Raw genomic sequence first — 21,140 nt, 5'->3', positions numbered from 1 at the left:
CACCAGCCATACACACAGCCCACAGTCTCCACCCCAGCCCAGAGTACCCATACCAGCCCAGAGTCCCCACCCCAGCTCAGTCTCCACACCAGCCCAGAGTCCCCATACCAGCTCAGTCCCCACACCAACCATACACACAGCCCACAGTCCCCACCCCAGCTTAGTCTCCACACCAGCCCAGAGTCCCCACACCAGCTCAGTCCCCACACCAGCCATACACACAGCCGACAGTCCCCACCTCAGCCCAGCGTACCCACCCTGGCCATACACCCAGCCCACAGACCCATCCCAGCCCAGTCCCCACAACAACCATACACCCAGCCCAGAGTACCCAGTCGAGAGTCCCCACCCCAGCCCAGAGTCCCCACATCAGCTATGCACCCAGTCCAGAGTCCCCATACCAGCCCAGAGTCCCCACCCCAGCTCAGTCCCCACACCAGCCATACACATAGCCCACAGTCCCCACCTCAGCCCAGAGTACCCACCCTGGCCATACACCCAGCCCACAGACCCGTCCCAGCCCAGTCCCCACAACAACCATACACCCAGCCCGAAGTACCCATACCAGTCCAAAGTACCCATACCAGCCCAGAGTCACTCAGTCTCCACACCAGCCCAGAGTCCCCACCCCAGCTCAGTCCCCACACCAGCCATACACATAGCCCACAGTCCCCACCTCAGCCCAGAGTACCCACCCTGGCCATACACCCAGCCCACAGACCCGTCCCAGCCCACAGTCCCCATCCCAGCCCTGCACTCACCCCAGCCCAGTCCCCATGCCAGCTATACACCCAGTCCAGAGTCCCCACCCCAGCCTAGAGTCCCCACACCAGCTATACACCCATCCCACAGACCCCACCCCAGCCCAGAGTCCCCACTTCAGCTATACACCCAGTCCAGAGTCCCCACACCAACCATACACTCAGCCCTGCTCACAATCCTCACAAATACGTGCTCCTGGACCATCAATTTCCAAACAATTGCATGTCAATTTATTGGAGATTTACGGTACCCCTCATAAAAATTAATTACTATAATCTTTTTTTAAAAAGGCAACATATCTTCCCAGGATGTGGCTCCTCAATAAAGGAGCAACACTAGCAAAGGTTTCAGAGAAGGGGTGAACTGGACAGTGGGACACAGTGAGCAGTCACTGTAGTACTGACACACTGAAAACATAGAGCTGAGGAACCAAGGGATCAAGCCAGCCATCAGAGCTGGGCAAAGCAGGGTATTGCTTGTGTATGTTAATTGTTTGACAATAGTGTCTGATGACATTCTACCTCTCTTCGTTCCTTGGATGTTTCAATATTAACTAGTATTTCTTCTTATTTTGCAGAATAAGGTGGTGGTTGTGGATGGGGTCAAGGTCAAATTGCAGGTCAGTACACTGTAGCGGCTGGTGGAATGACAGCAGCCCCTCCATCCCATCAAATTTCAGAACAGTTCTCATTCCCATGGGATTCCTTTCTCGGTGTGAGTTAATCAACAAATAAGACAAATAAAGATGGAAGAAATGACTTAACTAAAAATCTCTTCTATACACACAAGACGCTCTAAAAGTTCCCAGGACCTGCAATACTTACAACTTCCCTGGAATGCTTTAGGATCCTTCTAACCACTGAGATATTCCTGTGATGTGTCATTGCTGTCACATTAGTCATGCTCTTCAGCCTAACTCATCCATACTGACAAAATTGCCTAACCAAGAAACTTCCTCTAGCAGCAAGTTCCACTTATCCACCATCCTTTGTGTGACAAAGTTGCCGCACAGATTTCTTTTAAATCTTTCTCTTTTCACTTTATAAGCTATGCCCTAACCTGGGGAAAAGATATTCTAATGGATCCCTTCAAAACCACTCCTACAACTCCTTCAAACATGGGTTTATATTTATTGAAATCCATGCAAGTTTCAACATACCGGACGCACACCTAGGGACACCTCATGAAAACTGTCACCTTACCTGAAAGACTGATTCAAAGACTATGCAATGGCCAAAATGTCTCCCGCTCGACAGTAATTGGAACAAAAGCTACTTTCTGCATGGATGCTGGGCTGTTCCAACATCTGCTCCTTTTGTGCTGGCCATGTTATACGGGATGGAAGGGGGTGTGCTTTACTCTAATGAAGGAATGTATTTCCAGAAGCTGACAAACTTACTGTACCTAAGAGCTCCTCCTCTGTTCAGGTCTTCGAATGAGTCTCACAGGTCAGGTGCCAGTTGTGTGTGTGTGTGTGTGTGTGTGTGTGTGTGTGTGTGTGTGTGTGTGTGTGTGTGTGTGTGACAAACATTTAATTTTCTGAAGGGATCCACTACACCAACGCTCTAGATCAACTACCAAATGCATCCCTTTGTAACAGCGGCAAGTTAGAGGTTTCTCAATCCTGGTTGGAAGTATTAGCAGCAGCCTGTCTGAATCCTCCCTCTGATCTCAGCACGACGTAACAATCTCTCACCTTTTCTTTCCCACTGATCCCCATGCCCTGCTCTTCTACAGAGGCAGCAGCCCTCAGCACCTGTCATCCTTACTACCTCTCATTCTTCATACAGGGTTCAGGACAATCAATGGGACAGGTTATTCAACCACACAGTGAATCACCATTAGATGCCCTAGATTAGATTCTGGTCTGTAATTCACTCATAACCATCTGTTACTCTATATATAAACCACTTGGACTTCTTAATTGGATTCCTTCCTGTAGTTCACTGTCAATTATCCTTTATTCTATATATAAATCAGAGGTTCCAAACCCCTTCTTCACTGATGGACTCCAGCACAGGGACTCTGCGGACCCAACCCTGGCAAGTGTGACTCCTGACCCCACTATATCGACTTAACCTTCTTATTTACTTACTGTGGCATGAAAGAAGATTGTTTGGCCATCAGGTCCATGCCAGAAACTCATCAGTCCCACTCCTCCTCTTGTGTCCCTATAATCCTACAGCTCTTTCACAAGCTCATCAACTCCCTTTGAGAAAACACAGCAGCAAGTGCTGACTTACCAGCAATGCCCTTCTTCTGAGAACAATTTAACCAACTAATGGCCCCATATTGTAACTGTGAGTGCATCAACTGATGTTCACATTTGTAAAGAAATTAATCACAGCCCACAAAGAAGTAAAAAGCGAGGAACTGCAGATGCTGAAAATCTGAAGTAAATAGCTTACGCTGCTGGGAATACAGCTGGTCAGGCAGCACCATCTATGCAACAGATTCTGCAGATGCAGGAAATCCAGAGCAAAACATTGGAGGAACTCAGCAGGTCAGGCAGCACCTATGGAGAGGATGACATTTCAGGCCAAAGACCCTTCTTCAGGACTGGAAAGTTAGGGCAAAAACACCAGAATACAGAGGTAATGGGGGGGGGGGGGGGAGGGAGGACAAACTGGAAGGTGATGAGTGAAGCCAGGTGTGTGTGAAAGGTAAAGGGCTAGAGGAAAATGAATTTGATAAGAGAGGAGAGTGGGCATGGGAGAAAGGGCATCACAGAACAAGCAATCCCTGCAGAACGCAGAGAATGGGGTGGGGTAGGGGGAGGTATAAGACCAGAAGACATAAGAGCAGAATTAGGCCACTCAGCTCAGTGAGTCTGCACCACCATTCCATCATGGCTGACCCTGGATCCCACTCAACCCCTATCATATCCTTTCATGCCCTGGCCAATCAGGAAACTTCCACCTTAAATATACCCACAGACTTGGTCTCCACCGTAGTCTGTGGCAAAGCATTCCACAGATTCACTACTCTCTAGCTAAAAAAACATTCTCTTTACCTCTGTTCTCAAAGGTTGCCCCTCAGTTTTGAGGCTGTGTCCTTTAGTTCTGGATACCCCCACCATAGGAAACATCCTCTCCACATCCACCCTACCTAGTCCTCTCAATATTTGATAGGTTTCAATGAGATCATCCCACATTCTTCTAAATTCCAGTGAGTACAGGCCTAAAGCTGCCAAATGCTCCTTATTTGTTAACCCCTTTATTCCTGGAATCATCCTCGTGAACCTCCTCTGGACTCTCTCCAATGACAACACAACCTTTCTCAGATATGGGGCCCAAACTCCAAGTGCGGCCTGACTAGTGTCTTACAAAGACTCAGCATTTTCTCTTTGCTTTTATATTCTATACCCCTTGAAACAAATGCCAACATTGCGTTTGCCTTCTTTACCACAGACTTAACCTGTAAATTAACCTTTTGGGAGTCTTGCACAAGGACTCCTAAGTCCCTCTGCACCTCTGATGTTTGAACTTTCTACCCATTTAGATAACAGTCCACACTATTGTTCCTTTTACCAAAATGGATTATCATACATTTCCCAACACTCTATTCCAACTGCCACTTTTTTGCCCATCTGTCCAATTTGTCTACGTCCTGCTGCAATCACATTCCTTCCTCAGCACTACCTACCCCTCCACCTGTCTTCATATCATCTGCAAACTTTGCCACAAAGCCATCAATTCCATAATCCAAATCATTGTCAAACAATGTGAAAAGTAGCGGTCCCGATACTGATCCCTGAGGAACACCACCAGTCACTGGCAGCCAACCAGAAAAGGCCCCCTTTATTCCCACTCGCTGCCTCCTGCCATTCCTCCATCCATGCCAGTACCTTTCCTGTGACGCCATAGGATTTTATCTCATTAAGCACCTTCATGTGTGGCACCTTATCAAATGCCTTCAGAGAATCCAAGTAAATGACATCCACTGCCTCTCCTTTGTCCACATTGCTTGTTACTTGCTTGAAGAACTCTTAACAGATTTGTCAGGCAAGATTTCCCTTTACAAAAACCATGCCGACTTTGGCTTATTTTAATATTAGTCTCCAAGTACCCCGAAACTTCATCTGTAGTGATAGACTTCAACACCTCCTCAACCACTAAGGTTAGGCTAACTAGCCTGTAATTTCCTTTCTTATGCCTTCCTCCCATCTTAAAGAGAGCAGTGATATTTGCAGTTTCCCAGTTGTCCAGGACCATGCCAGAATCAAGTGATTCTTGAAAGATAAAAGTGTACTTGGTGGTAGGTTCTGCACAACTTCTTCAATGGGATCCTACCACTGAACACATCTTTACCTCCTGTTCACTCTCTGCTGTCTGCAGGGATCGCTTCCTCCATGATTCCCTTGTCCAGTAATCTCTCTCCTGGTACATTTCCCTGCAGCTGAGAGAAAAGCTACACCTGACCATTCACGTCCTCCCTTACCTCCATTCAGGGCCCCAAATAGTCCTTCCCGTTGGGTCTTGTATTTTATCCGGTGCTCCCATTGCGGCCGCCCTTACAATGTGAACAGGGGGACAGCTTTGAGCACCTCCATCTGCCAAAAGTAGAATTTCCTGGTGGCCAACCACGTTAGTTCCTATCCCAATACCTGTTCTGACAGGTCAGTCCATTATGCCCTCTTTTGCCACAATGAGGCCACTCTCAGGGTGTAGGACAACACTGCATATTCTGTCGATATACCCTCCATGAGCATCAATTTTCCTTTCAGTAATTTTTTTTCTCTCTTTCTTCCTCACCTCCCTTCCTTCTTCTTTTATTCCCCACCTCTTCTCCTCACTTGCCCATCAACTCCCCAGGTACCCCTTCATCTTCCATTTTCTCCTATGGTCCACCCTTCTAACTTGTGAGATACCTTTTTCACCAGCCCTTTACCTTTTCCACCCACCTGGCTTCACCAATCACCTTCTAGCTATTCTCCTTCCCCTCCCCATCCCACTTTTTTATTCTGGTGTCTTCCCCTTTCCTTTCCAGCCCTGATGGAGGGTCTTGGCTCGAAACATCAACAGTTGATTCATTTTCAGGCATGCTGAGGCATCATCATAGACTTAAAGCTACGTGTGTCTCTCTCCCTCTCAATTACTGCCTGGCCTGTTGGGAATCTACAGTGTTTCTTGTGGGGGGTATACTGTATGGGTCACACAGTCAGATGGCAATCCCAGATCCTACAGTCTCTGACAAATGTGAGTCCATGCTCCTGGCTGGTGATTCCAGCAAGGGTTAAGGCACAACTGAATCACAGCATCTCTGTTTCTGTTCGCAGATCTGGGATACGGCGGGGCAGGAACGGTTCCGGAGTGTCACTCACGCGTACTACCGGGATGCACAAGGTAGGGCAATTGCATCTAGAGGGTTTGCCAACAGGCCCCAGTGTCGAGGGTCTCTGATGTTAGTGTGGCAGCACAGTGATTTGGCAAGGTGCTCTCAGCATCTACACAGGCACTCAGCTACCTGTTTCCCAGCACTCGGGAGAACTAACAACGGCATCATTTATATATTGCATTGAATAGCTCTGAGACATAGTGTACCACTCATATCTCCCACAGAGTGTTGAATAAAAACAGTCTTGGCTCCTACACACTGTCTGCCTCTCTTGAATTCATGCAGAGAGTTCCTTGCAAGACCCAGAGAGCTCGCTGACAGATCTGTGATCTCACTCCTCCCCAGAAAGCTGCTGTGTTTTATGCCCCCTTCTAGTAAATCCTGCCTGTCCTCAGGAACACAACAAAGAGAGATGAGGGACAGGAGTCTGACATGGTCACTACCATCTCAGCTAAACTCATCCCCACAAGTCTGCTTCCATTTCCAATCAAAGTATTTTAGAAGTATTCTTAAAGAATGAGATTTAAATGTTACATGTAATACTTAAGCATAATGGCCTAATTCTGCTCCATATCTTGTGGTGTTTTGGGCTAAGGCGAGGATGAAAGTGTTAAACTTGAGTGTTTCTGGACTGCAAGGGCTCAGGTGCAAAAGAATTCACACCATCATAACATTGCTACTTAGCCGAGGAAGATGTGTTCAGATGATCTGTGAAGTGAGGGGAGCCATTGGTGATTGTTGTGTGCTTGGATTTTAATGTGCCTCTCTCTCTCTCTCTCCCTCTCTCTCTCTCTCTCTCTCTGCAGCTCTCCTGCTCCTGTATGATATTACAAGCAAATCATCATTTGACAACATCAGGGTAAGATGCCTTTAACTTCACTCTTTAGAAGCAAATAGAGCACTGATCTAAATGAGGTGTTCAAACCATTCCTAGTTCATTCTTCAGGCTCCTGGCCCTGCCACAGCTTGCCCAAGTAAGGGTCAGTTGTGGCCCAGCCGGAACCCTCACAGACAGTGCCAGTCCTCAATGCTCCTCAAAACCTCACTTCCCTTTGTCCTCTCTTCTTCCTGCAAGCTAAAGGCTTTAACAGTAGGACTCTTAAGAGTAACTTCTTTCCCTACACCATCAGATTTTTGAACAGTCCATGAATCACACTATTCCTGTTTTGCACAATTTACCTATTTTGTAAATTATACTGATTTTAATACCTTGCACCGTACTATTGCCATAAGACGACAAATTTCGCAACATGGCAGTGATGATGACCCTAATTCTGACTCTAGTTACGTCCCTACACCTTTTTGGGAGAGAGAACCCAGAGTGGTCTGCTGGAAGTCAGAAAGGAATACAGGTCTGTGAGTTACCACAAACTGGAAACTACAATGTTCACACCATGACCCAGTGAAATATGAGATGTTTTGTTGGTCTTCTAGTCCACGTTTGGCTTCACCGCAGCCATTTCTTTTGCCTCTACAGATGCTGCCTGACCTGCTGAGTGCTTCCAGTAGTTTGTTTTTGACTCCAGATTCCAGCATCTTCAGTCTTTTAAGTCTTTGAACTAATTTATTTCTGTTTCCCAGTTCTGAAGAAGGCGCCTGGACTATTTATCTCTCCACAGCTGCTGGCTGGCCTGTTGAGTGCTTTCTGCATTTATTTCAAATTGCCAGCATCTGCAGTGCTTGGATTTCCATGCCTAGTTTGTTCCTATTATCACCTGCAGAGTCACAGCCTGTCCCCGAATAGTTATAGCCAACCACAGTCATCATTTGGAAATGTGATCCCTATTGTAGGGCATACTTGTGTCAGACAGCAAGTGGCCAAAAGGCAGAGTGATAATGAGAAGAGAGGTTTGTTCAGAGTATGATCTGGGGTTGGGAAGAGCTTCCCAGTGCTTCCCTGAATACTGTTCTGGTTTACCTCTCATCAGAGATGCTCCCCACTATCAACGTAAACCACTTCTCTCTCCAACGTTAGTACCTCTCCCACCTGACCCAGCACCTCCCCCTCAACCCCAGTCCTCGGCACCTCTCCTTCGACCCCTGAACCTGGCACCTCCCCCAGCACGTCACTTCCCTCCCAACCCTGGCACATCCCCTCCCCACCCAACCCCAAGCACCTCTCTCACAACCCCACCCTGATGCCAGCACCTCCTCCCCCAGTCATTTCTCTGCAACCTCTCCCATTAAATCTGTCCAGATTCTACCACACTGGGGACAGTTTACAGCATCCAGATACATTTTAAACCTGCACACATTTGGGAGTTGGGAAGGACCCAGAGCATATAAAGGAACCCAGGAGGTTACAGGAAGAACATGCAAACTTCATCCAGTCTTCACAAATTTCCAGAAAATTCTTGAGAGGTCAAGGATGAAGCAGGGTTGGAGAGTGTGCAAAGAGTCTCAAAGTCAGGTCTAAGAAAAGAGAGTTGGAAAGTTTCAACCATTAGCATTTGTGTTCCACAAGAAGATGACCCGACAATGTATCTGCCATCCTTTACTTGCAACCATAAACCTGTTGAGAGGCGTTGCATTAAATGTCAAGGCTCACTTGAAGAGCTTCTGTACAAGAGGTGACGCAAGTGACATCAAACAGACAGACGTGGGCTGCCAAATGGGGACAGGCTGAGGAAAATCATCAGCACCACAGCAGAAAGGCCAGGTTAGAGAGGTTCAAAGCGCCCTCTTTGGCCTCCCAACTCATTACTTAATGAGCTGTAATGCTGTTGCGAGCAGCCAGATCTGAGAATATCATATTAGGTTCTCTTTATCTGTTTCTAAACAGTGTGCTGATGAGTCAGGCTAGTTTGAAGTGATCCTAAATTTAGCCCATGTTACAATCAAGTGCCATTTCCTGAGTTTGTTTCCCTCTCTCACTCCTAAATAGAAACATAGAAAACCTACAGCACAATACAGGCCCTTCGACCCACAAAGCTGTGCTGAACATGTACTTACTTTAGAAATTATCCAGGGTTACCCATAGCCCTCTATTTTTCTAAGCTCCATGTACCTGTTCAGGAGTCTCTTAAAAGACCCTATTGTATCCGCCTCCACCACCGTCGCCGGCAGCCCATTCCACGCACTCACCACTCTCTGTGTAAAAAAAAGTTCTTCTTCCCTCCAGAACATGAATACATTTAGCTTTTCGAGTATGATCCAAAGTTCAGCTGATCTGTGCGTTTACTAACTTTGGTCTGTAATGTTTATAGCATAAATTCAACAGTTTCTGATCTCCACAGCCACTAGCCCCTCTTTGAAGGGAACCCCAAGTCTCCTCTACACTTGGTGCCAGGATCAAGTCTCAGGGCTTCTATTTCCTATTGTTACATTATCTGCACTAAATGGAGGTCTCTCTTTAGCTAAAAAAAAAAGAGCGGAAAATGGCCAGTGGATTCAGTGAATTAGACGAGATCTATGCAGATAGAAACTGTTTATGTTTCAGGTCTGAGGTCCTCACCAGAATGGATTTGTTTGTGGTTCTCATCTGTTCTTGAATGCTGTTAGGCCCCTTTCACTGGACCCTCCCGTCAAAGGAGATAGTTTTTGGCTACACCATGGTTGCTCAGCAGGTAGTGCTGCTGCCTTACAGATTCTGAGAAATGGATTTGATCCAAACCTCCAGCACTGTCTGTGTGGAGTTTTCACGTTCTGCCTGTGGCGGTTTCCCCTAGGCGCTCTGGTTTCCACCGTGTCCCAAAGATGTTCAGGTAGGTTAATTGCCCACTGTAAATCACCCTCGGTGCATTTGAGTGACAAAAGAATCTGTGAGGAGGTGGTGGGAATGTATCAGGAGGTTGAATGTTAGGACTTTATTCCCTAGAATGTAGAAGATTGAGTGGAGATTTGATAGACGTATAGAAAATTGAGGGGTATAGATAGGATAAATGCAGGCAGGCTTTTTCCACCGAAGTTGAGTGGGACTACAACTAGAGGCCATGGGTTAAGGGCAAAAGGTGAAAAGTGTAAGAGGAACATGAGGGGAAACCTCTTCACTCAGAGGAGCGTGAGAGTATGGAATGAGCTGCCAGCTCAGTTTCAACGTTTACGAGGAGTATGGTAGGGGCATGGAGGGCTCTGGTCCCGGGGGAGGTCGATGGGAGTAGGCAGTTTAAGTGGTTTGGTGTGGACCAGATGGGCCAAAGGGCCTGTTTCTGTGCTGTACTTTCTATGACTCTTTGAAAGCTACAGGGAAATATGGAGCAGCAATTTGATGGATGAATTGCTCAACTGAGTGCCAGCATAGAATCAGTGGGCTGAATGGCCTCTCTCTTCATCATAATAAGTAAGGAAGTATCGTCTTCAGATGAAGGTAGGTTTATCACCTCCCTTTTTTGTACATCAGATTCCAGTAGCAAAAGCAGAAAACACTGAAATACTCAGAGGGTCAGGCAGCATCTGCGGAGAGAGAAATAGTTCATGCTGAAGGTACAAAACTGGAAAAGGGAGAAACAAATTAGGTTAGAGAAATAAAATGCTGCTGATGCTGGAATCTGGAGCAAAACATAAATTGCTGGAAGAACAAAGCAGGACGAGCAACATCTATGGAGGCATAAGAGATGGCCGTGGTGAGGCCAATTGCAAACTAGAACAACAGCCTACACCCAATGGTGTGAACATTCAAATTTATGATTCCAGGTACTCATACGCACTTACACTGGTCCACCCAGGGTCTCTCTCTCTTCACTCACCTTTTCCGTCCCTCCCCCCCCCACCCCACCCAAATGGTTCCTTCTGCCATTAGCCCATCCTGACCTGCCACCAACCATAGGTGTGGTGTACAACGTCTGTTGTAAATCTAGTCAAGAAGAAAAGAAGAGCTTACGAAAGGTTCAAACAGCTAGGTAATGATAGAGAGCTAGAAGATTATAAGGCTAGCTCAAGAAAGAAATTAGGAGAGCCAGAAGGGGCCATGTGAAGGCCTTGGCGGTCAGGATTAAGGAAAACACCAAGGCATTCTACAAGAATATTAAGAGCAAGAGGGTAAGACATGAGAGAATAGGACAACCAAGTGTGACCTTCCTTCCCCACAACCGCAACCCCCACATTCCCCCTTGGTTATTCACTCACACAGAGCTTTAGGGAGTCTCTTCTGCTTTACAGTAAACTTTAAGTTTGAAAAGACTCTGCCTTGGTGCTTTCTAGATATCTAGTTGTATATAAGACCCCAGCTGAACCTGCTTCAGGAGTATTTGATGGGACAGCAGGAAACTTTATTCCTTAATGTGTGTGTTTACCTGCTGTCGAACCCATACCTAACCCTCGGTTCTGCTGCCTTGCTGATACCACTGCTGTCATTTCTACAATGCTCAGTGTTCTTCATTAATGTCTCTGCCACTCTGCAACTCTGCAACTTCTATTTGGTGCAGATAAAAATCTTTTTAAATAAGTAGTAAATAAGAGTATTTTCAACATTTTATCTGTCTAATCTTGCAGGCCTGGTTAACAGAGGTACATGAATATGCACAGCAGGATGTGGTCATCATGTTGCTAGGTAACAAGGTGGGTATTGTACTAATTTCTTTGGTATGTGTTGTGTAATTGAATTTTAATGAACTGTCACAGCCGGAACCTCAACTTCGCTTTATCATTTCCAACAGGAAAGCACATTAATGTCTAATTAAATGCAACGCTGGATGATTAGTCATCTTAAATATAGAAACAGAGAAAACAAGAGTGGGTGTAGGCCATTCAGCCGATCAAATCTGCCTCACCATTCAATACGATCATGGCTGGTCATTCAAGTCCTGCTCCTCTTCCACCTTCCCCCCTTATTCCTCAGTGTATCACTGCTTTTATTGCCTGTCTCTTCAAACATGTGACCAGATGATTCAATGCTGAACTATTTTGGGTATGGCCAGCTCACTTTCCAAAATCCCCAGGTTAGAAATGGCACTGTCGGTTTGAACTGAACATGAGCTGCCAGGCAGACATACGGGCACACACCTGTCACCCCTTGGCTGAGTCCTCTGCAAGACAACAACCTGTGAGTCAGGGACATCCACTGGAAGAGGCTGAGTTAACTTGTGTTGCACAGAAGCTCTCAATGATCACGTGGTCTGAGATGCTGAATGAGTATGAATGAGTGGGGCAACAGACATCACTGGTTTTGCTATGGACGGATAGCATTGGAGGACAATGGGAAAAAAGTGAGGGGTAAGAGCAGATGAACGTGAAGATGAAGAGCGATGTCACTGTAGTGTCGGGGAGGGTGCAATTAGGAGATTTGATGAATCCTGTGAAGTTCCATCACATTGTCACTGTTATGCTGCCCTAGGCACACAGCACACAAACAGACCCATTAGCCTACCAAGGCCATGCCAACCTGCAATCATCAGTTAAACTACCACTCACTATAAACAAGGGGCCAGGTGCCGAACAACCTGCAGAGAGAAGCCAGAGCACCAAGGAAAAATCCACATCATCTCAGGGAGAGTGTGCAAAACTCCACACTGACTGGACAAGAGGTCAGGATTGTATCTGGGTCAGAAAACTCACTGTGCTGTGATGTCTTCCTAATCTTCATCCTAAAACCTCCAACCCTTTACCACATGTGCTTTAACATCACTCATCACCAGGTTTGTGTCCACCTATTGCTTTTGACATCAACTGCTGTCTGTGACCGCAAGAAACTGCAGAGTTATGGACAAGCTCAGCACAGCATGGAAACCAGCCTCCCCGCCGTAGACTCTGTCTGTATTTCTTATTGTCTCAGTGAAGAGGCTAGCATAATTAAAGACCTCTCTCACTCCAGACATTCTTTCTTTTCCCCACCTTCTAACAGTTAGAAGATGCAAAACCCAGAAAGCAGGTACCACCAGGCTCAAAGACACATTCTCCCCCACTGTTATAAGACTATTGAAAGGCCCCTAGTGTGATAAGATGGACTCGACCTGACAGTCTACCTTGTGACCTTGCACCTTATTGTCTGCCTGCACTGAACTTACTCTGTACTCTTTACACTTCATTCCGCATTCTGTTACAGTTTTACCCTTGTACTACCTCAATGCACAGGTGTAAAGAACCGATCTGCATGGACACTATGCAAGACATACACTCAGTGGTCATTTTATTAGGTTAATACAGATATCAAATTAGCCAATCATGTTGCAGCAACTCAATCCATAAAAGCATGTAGACATGGTCAAGAGGCTCAGTTATTGTTCAGACCAAACATCAGAATGGGGAAGAAATCTGACCTGAATGGCTTTGATAGTGAAATGATTGTTGGCACCAGATCTCAGCAACTTCTGATCTCCTGAGATTTTTTACACATGACCGTCTCTAGAGTTTACAGAGAATGGTGCAAAAAAACAAAAAAGCATCCAGTGAGCGGCAGTACTGGGGGCAAAACTGCCTTGTTAATGAGATAGCTCAGAGAGAGGCCAGACTGGTTCAAGCTGACAGGAAGGCAAACATAACTCAAATAACCATGTGTTACAATGGTATGCGGAAGAGCATCTCTGAATGCATAACACATTGAACATTGAGGTGGTTGAACTACAGCAGAAGACCACAGGTTCCGCCCCTGTACTTCATGAAGTGGCCACTAAGTGAGTGCGACAATAGTAAGCCAATTCACCAATTTGCCATCTGTCACTCACAGGCTCAATGGCTGTCTGTCATACTTCAGCTGTCTCTCCATGCTTCACAAACCGCCTGTCGCAGTTTGATCCCCCACACACAGTGTCGTTCTGTTGTTGTGTATTCACCGCTCAGGACTGGCGCATCGCTGCCAAGGCTGGCATTTATTACCCATCTGTGGTTGCCCTGAGGAGGTGGTGGTGAGTTACCTTCTTGACATGCTGCATTCCTTCAGATGAAGGTGCTCCCACGGTGGGGAGATAGTCCCAGCAAGAAAGGGAGAACAGTGACGGACTTCCAAGTGAAGATGACATGCATCTTGGAGAGGAAACTCTGCAGGTCTGGAAATCCCTGGAGGAGCCGGCCAGGCCAGAAACTGCAGTGTGTTTTGTAGATGGTACATGCTGCAGGTGCTGTGGTGACGGAGGTGGTGAATGTATAGGATAGTGGATGGTACATGCTGCAGATGCTGTGGTGATGGAGGTGGTGAATGTAGTGTGTTTTGTAGATGGTACATGCTGTAGGTGCTGTGGTGACGGAGGGGGTGAACGTAGTGTGTTTTGTAGATGGTACATGCTGCAGGTACTGTGGTGACGGAGGTGGTGAATGTATAGGATAGTGGATGGTACATGCTGCAGATGCTGTGGTGATGGAGGTGGTGAATGTAGTGTGTTTTGTAGATGGTACATGCTGTAGGTGCTGTGGTGACGGAGGGGGTGAACGTAGTGTGTTTTGTAGATGGTACATGCTGTAGGTGCTGTGGTGACGGAGGTGGTGAATGTATAGGATAGTGGATGGTGCTTTGTCCAGTGTGGCAGTGATCTTTTTGAGGGTTGTTGGAGCTGCACTCATGCATGCAAATGGAAATGCGAATGGAAATTTCTCCACATTCCTGACACGCCTTGATGGTGGGGGAAAGGCCTTGGAGCATCAGTCTTCACAGGATTCCCTGCCTCTGACCTTTTCCATGGTAGTTATGTAGTTGAATTTCTGGACAGTGGGACTGATGATGAGGGATTCACCACAAAAAGCAGAATCTCCCAGTGGCCACCAATTTTGGTTTAACTTCCCATTCCCATTTTGACCTGTTGGGTTGATTAACCACTAACAACCACAGTCATCTTTCTCTGAGTGTTGGTTTTAACTGAATGCCCATTGATTTCACTTTTACCATCTGTCCTTGGTGCCACACCCAGACAGCTACTGCCTTGGCATCACTATGCCTACCCCTTCAGAGAAAGTTCACTCATAATCTGATCAATATGCATAGATCATCACTCTCTTAGTAATAATGAGATTCTGTCTGAAGAGAAAGTGGCTGGAAGTCATTTTTAAATCCAATTTCTCCAATCTATCAAAGGTCAAATTAGGCAATGGAATCTCTCCACTTTACCTCATCTATCTTTCTGTTTTTACTCCAATCTATTTTTAGCCCTCCATCTTTTTTGCTGTCTTTTTCTCTGCTTCAACACAAAACAGCCACAGGCACCAGCACAGAGCACACAGACAAATGACTCTGAGCAGGAGACACGGAGCACAGACAGAACTCGGAGCAGGAGGCGCAGACGTAGGACTCGGAGCAGGAGACACAGACGTAGGGCTCGGAGCAGGAGACACAGACGTAGGGCTCGGAGCAGGAGACACAGACGTAGGACTCGGAGCAGGAGACACAGACGTAGGACTCGGAGCAGGAGGCGCAGCTGTAGGACTCGGAGCAGGAGACACAGACGTAGGACTCGGAGCAGGAGGCGCAGCTGTAGGACTCGGAGCAGGAGACACGGACGTAGGGCTCGGAGCAGGAGACACAGACGTAGGACTCGGAGCAGGAGACACAGACATAGGACTCGGAGCAGGAGACATGGAGCACAAACAAGTGACTCGGAGCAGGAGACACAGACGTAGGACTCGGAGCAGGAGACACAGACATAGGACTCGGAGCAGGAGACACAGACGTAGGACTCGGAGCAGGAGACACAGATGTAGGACTCAGAGCAGGAGACACGGAACACAGACAGAACTCGGAGCAGGAGACACAGACGTAGGACTCGGAGCAGGAGGCGCAGACATTGGACTCGGAGCAGGAGACTCAGACGTAGGACTCTGAGCAGGAGACATGGAGCACAAACAAGTGACTCGGAGCAGGAGGCGCAGACGTAGGACTCAGAGCAGGAGACACAGACATAGGACTCGGAGCAGGAGACATGGAGCACAGACGTAGGACTCGGAGCAGGAGACACAGACGTAGGACTCGGAGCAGGGGTAGGCCATTGGGAGCATCAAGTCTGCTGGTCCATTCAGTCATTCTGTGGTGGATCTGCACTTTGTGCACAATCCCATCTATCTATGCTCTTGTATATTAAGATCTATCTACCTCTACCATTAAAGACATCAAATAGTGTGCTTCACCACCCTTCAAGGAAGATAGTTTCAAAGACTCATAGTCCTGCAGAAAATTGTAAACATGGCACAGCACATCACACAAACCAATCTTCCGTCCTTGGACACACTTTACACCGCATGCTGTCGGAGCAGTGTTGCCAGGATAATCAAGGACACAACCCACCCAGCCAACACACTTTTCGTCCCTCTTCCCTCCAGGAGAAGGCTCAGGAGCTTGAAGACTTGTACGGCCAGATTTGGGAACAGCTTCTTTCCAACTGTGATAAGACTGCTGAACGGATCCTGACCCGGATCTGGACCGTACCCTCCAAATATCCGGACCTGCCTCTCAGTTTTTTTGCACTACCGTACTTTCCATTTCCTATTTTCTATTTATGATTTATAATTTAAATTTTTAATATTTACTATCAATTTGTACCCCAGGGAGCGGGAAGCGCAGAATCAAATATCGCTGTGATTATTGTACGTTCTAGTATCAATTGTTTGGCGACAATAAAGTATAAAGTGGAGTATCAAGTATAAAGTCCTGACAGAGAAAAACAAAATTCCTTATCTGCGACTTAAATCGATGACTCCTTCTTTTTAATCAGGGTCTCGGTTCTAAATTCTCCCCTAAGAGGAAATGTCCTTTCCACATCCACCTGGTCAAAATGCCTGAATGCCTTATGTACCTTAAATCAACTCCTCTTAAAAACTCTATCCGATCCAAGCCCAGACTGCACTGCCTTTCCCAATTAAACTACCATCTATTCCATGTATGTCTGAATCAGAATCAAAATTGGGTTTAATATCACTGACGCGTCATGAAAGTTGTGGTTTTACAGCAGCAGAACTGTGCAATATGCAAAAAAGCTGCAAATTACAATAAGAAATATATTTAAATATTGAGAGAGAGCAAAAATAGTGAGGTAGCATTCATGGGTTGGTTCATTGTTCAGAAATCTGCTCGCAGAGGGAAAGAAGTTGTGCTTAAAATGTTGAGTGTGTGCCTTCAGGTGCCTGTATCTCCTGTCCTGGGTGACGGGCTCCTTATTAGCCACCTTTGACTTGCTGCTACCGTACCAAGATTCATTCTTAAATGCCCAGTCCAATACTATATGCAGAATTCCAGTTGTAGCCTCATACTGTATATATCCCTTACCTTTATATGCAAATCTTAGCAAGAAATGATACATTCTTGTTCAATTTCTTAATTACTTGCTACACCTGCACACTCACCTTTTGTGAATCATGCACTGGGACCCCTACTTAAATTAGTCCTACTCAAGCTGACCTTTATGTCACAGGAAAACTTCCTGTTAAAATAGTCGACAGCCACCCAGAACCATTTTGTTTTGTTTTTACAGGCTGACATAACCAGTGAGAGAGCCATCAAGAGAGAAGAAGGAGAGAGACTGGCCAGGGTAAAGTGAATTTAACTGCCTTCCATCCTGACCATATCTCTCATTTCCATAGAAACACAAGAGACCTCAGTACTGGAATCTGGAGTAGAAAATGAACGCTGGAAGAACCCAGCAAGTCAAGTAGCATCTGTGAAGGGAGAAAGGTGTTCCAGAGTTCAAAGTAAATTTTATTATCAAAATACATATACGAGGGGTGATTGATAAGTTCATGGCCAAAGGTAGAAGGAGTCAATTTTAGAAAACCTAGCACATTTACTTTTCCTACATTTACACACTTAGTCCAGCAGTCATGAAGCACACGGATCCCTTCTTTGTAGAAGTCGGCGTCTTGGACCTCCGGTAAGTGGTCCACAGCAGGGGTGACTGATAAGTTTGTGGCCTGAGGTAGAAGGAGATACGTTATTAACTTCAAACTTTCTGCATTTTCACTCAAAGAGTTGAACTGCACGTGCGTGTAACAAAAGCGGTATAACTCATCTCCTTCTAGCTAAGGCCACAAATGTGAGATTTATTTTCTTGTGGGCATACTCAGCAAAATCAATAGAATTGTAACTATAACAGGATTAATGAAAGACCATCCAGAATGCAGAAGACATCGAACAGTGCCAATGCAAATATAAATAAATAACAATAAATAATAAGAACATGACTTAATGAGATGAAGAGTCCTTGAAGTGAGATCATTGGTTCTGGAAACGTTTCAATGATGGGTTGAGTAAAGTTGAATGTAATTATTCCCTTTTGTTCAAAAGCCTGATAGTTGAGGGGTAGGAATTGTTCTTGAACCTGGTGGTGCGAGTCCTGAGGCTCCTGTACCATTTACCTGATGGCAGCAGTGAGAAAGAGAGCATGGCTTGGGTGGAGGGTGCTGCTTTCCTATGACAGCATTTCATGTAGATGTGCTCGATGTTTGGGGGGGCTGTACCCGTAATGTACTGAGCTGAATCCACTAACTCTTGTAGGCTTTTCCGTTCAAAGGCATTAATGTTTCAGATGGAGGCCCTGCATCACGGCTGAGGGTGTAGAGGTGAGAAGGACAGATGAGACAGGACTGGTAGATGATAGGTGGAACCAGGAGAGGTGGGCAGATGGAACCAGATGGTGGAAGGGAGAGGAAAATTAGGCCAAGAGATAGGAACTCAGGTGGATAGGTGGATGGGTGCTACCAGGTCGTGGTGGAGGATGGATCTAGGTAACAGGAAGAGGGAGTGGATGAGATGGGAAAGGTGAACAAAGAGAGAGGGATACTGGGTTCAACTTTCACCTCCAAGTCAAAAGATGCAGATTCTTGAGCAGAAACCGCAGACTGACAAACCTGAATGTGGGAGGTTAATAAGTTCATAGGTGTTGTTTGGTGTCAGAGACGTTGAAGATAATTATCAGGATTTACAGAGGGATCTTCATCACCTGGGTAAGTGGACTGAGGAATGGCAATCGGAGTTTAATTCAGGTAAGTGCAAGGTGATGCATTTTGTGTTGTTGCCAGGAATTAAGGATCCGAGTTATGGGGGGAGGTTGAGAAGGTTAGGACTTTATTCACTGCAGTGCAGGAGAATGAGGGGAGATCTTACAGAGGCATTCAAGATTAAAGAGTATAAGGGTGAATGCATGCAGGCTTTTTCCTCTGAAGCTAGGTGAGACTAGAATCTGAGGGGGAACTTCTTCGCTCAGAAGGTGGTGCGAGTGAGAAACAAGCTATCAGCAGAAGTGTCAGATGTGCATTCAATTATAACATTTAAGAGAAATTTGGATAGGAACATAGATGAGAGAGGTATGTCAGGCTGTGGTCCAAGTGCAGGTAGATAGGACAGCCAGCACAGACTAGATAGGCCAGAGGACCTGTTTCTGTACAGTAGTACTCAATGACTATGACTAAGGCAAATGAGGATAGGACATTCACATTGAATGGTAGCCCTTTAGAGAATGCTGTAGAATGCAAAACTTGTTAAAACAAGTACAGGGTTCCCTGAAAGAAGTGTTGCTGGTAGACAGGGTGGTGAAGAAGATTCTTAGCATGCTGGCCCACATCAATCGGGGCACTGAGTAGAGAAGTTGGGATGTTGTCTGCAAGAAGTTGATGAAGCCATGTTTGGAATATTGTACTCAATTTTAGTCATTCTGCTATAGGAAAGATTTATGAAGATGGTGCAGGACTATATGGGCTGAATTACAGAGGCAGGGTAATCAGGCTAGGACTTTGTTTAATTGGACCGTAGGAGAATGAGGGGTAATCTTATAGTAGTGTATAAATTCACAAGGAGCACGGAAAGGTAAACACAAGGCTCCAGAGACTAGAACAACAAAGAGCCAGTCATGGGAGGCAGAGGAGTGGCTAGATTGCTTCGAGTGGACTAGCAATCATCAGAGGATCTGAACAAATACACCACAGTTGTCACAGACTTTATAAATACAGTCAAAGCCAAGTGCATCCCTACAAAATCATTCAGAATCTTCCCGAACCAGAAGCCCTGGATGAACTATGAGATCTGCAATCCACTGAGGGCCAGATCACTGGCATTCAGATCTGGTGACCAACAAAGTTACAAGAGGTCCAGGTACAATCTCTGGAAAGCCATCTCACATGCGAGGTGGCAATTCCAGACCAAACTTGAATCACTGCAGGACGATCAACAGCTGTGACTGGACTTGAATGCTATCACCTCCTACAAAGTGAAACCAAATGACATTGGTGTCCACAGTACTAGAGACCGTCTGATCAACTGGATGGAGTGTTCACCGATATCTTTAAACTCTTGCTTTGGAAATCTCAGCTACCCACCTGCTTCAAGCAGGCTTCAATTACACTGGTGCCTAAGCAGAATGTGGTAACCTGCCTCAATGATTATCATCCGGTAGCACTTACATTAACCATGATTAAGTGTTTTGAGAGGTTGGTGGTGAAACATATCAACTCCTGCCTGAGAAGTATCTTGAATCTGCTCCAATTTGTCTACCTGCACAGCAAGTCAACAGTGGATGCCATTTGATCGGCTTTTCCCTCATCCCGGGAACATTTAGACATTGAAGATGCTCTTCATTAACTACAGCTCAGCATTCAATATTATCATCTCCACAAAATTAATAAGCTTCAAAACCTGGATCTCAATTTCTCTTTGGGCAACCGCATCCTTGATTTCCTCACTTGAAGATCCTAGTCAGTTTGGATTGGCAACGACATCTCCTCTACAATTTCCATCAGCATAGGTGCCCCACAAGGGTGTGTGCTTAGCCCCTCTCTACTTACCTGATACTTATAATTGTGAGGCTAAGCACAACTCTAATTCTATATATGTTTGCTGAATAGGCCTATTTAAGGGTGGTGATGATCAGCATATAGTAGGGAGATGAGTGGTGCCACAACAACCCAATGTTAGCAAGACATAGGAGCTGATTATTGACTTCAGGGGGAGAAAACCAGAGGTCTACGAGCCAGTCCTCATCAGAGAATTAGAAGTGGAGAATGTCAGCAACTACAAATTCCTTGGCTGCAGCACGTAAGTGCCATTATGAAGAAAGCAGAGCAGCACCTCTACTTGCTTAGAAGTTTGCAAAGATTCAGCATGTCATCTAAAACTTTGAAAAACTTCTATAGATGTGAGGCGGAGAGTATGTTGGCTGGTTACATCATGTTCTGATATGGAAACAGTAATGACCTTGAAC

General features: G+C 46.0%; 1 protein-coding gene across 2 annotated transcripts in view; it reads left to right on the top strand.

Moving 5' to 3' along the window:
* LOC140187088 (ras-related protein Rab-37-like) overlaps positions 1-21,140 on the top strand; it is a 102,155-nt gene that overhangs the window by 73,770 nt on the left and 7,245 nt on the right. For both annotated transcript variants that reach the window (XM_072242033.1, XM_072242031.1), the window contains 5 exons: positions 1,340-1,381; positions 6,041-6,107; positions 6,906-6,958; positions 11,530-11,595; positions 17,424-17,480. In XM_072242033.1, the coding sequence (XP_072098134.1) occupies positions 1,340-1,381; positions 6,041-6,107; positions 6,906-6,958; positions 11,530-11,595; positions 17,424-17,480 (285 nt within the window). The remainder of the gene's footprint in view (positions 1-1,339; positions 1,382-6,040; positions 6,108-6,905; positions 6,959-11,529; positions 11,596-17,423; positions 17,481-21,140) is intronic.

The sequence above is a fragment of the Mobula birostris genome, chromosome 24 (assembly GCF_030028105.1).
Source record: "Mobula birostris isolate sMobBir1 chromosome 24, sMobBir1.hap1, whole genome shotgun sequence".
NCBI lineage: Eukaryota > Metazoa > Chordata > Chondrichthyes > Myliobatiformes > Myliobatidae > Mobula > Mobula birostris.
This window is presented reverse-complemented; position numbering and strand designations above follow the sequence as displayed.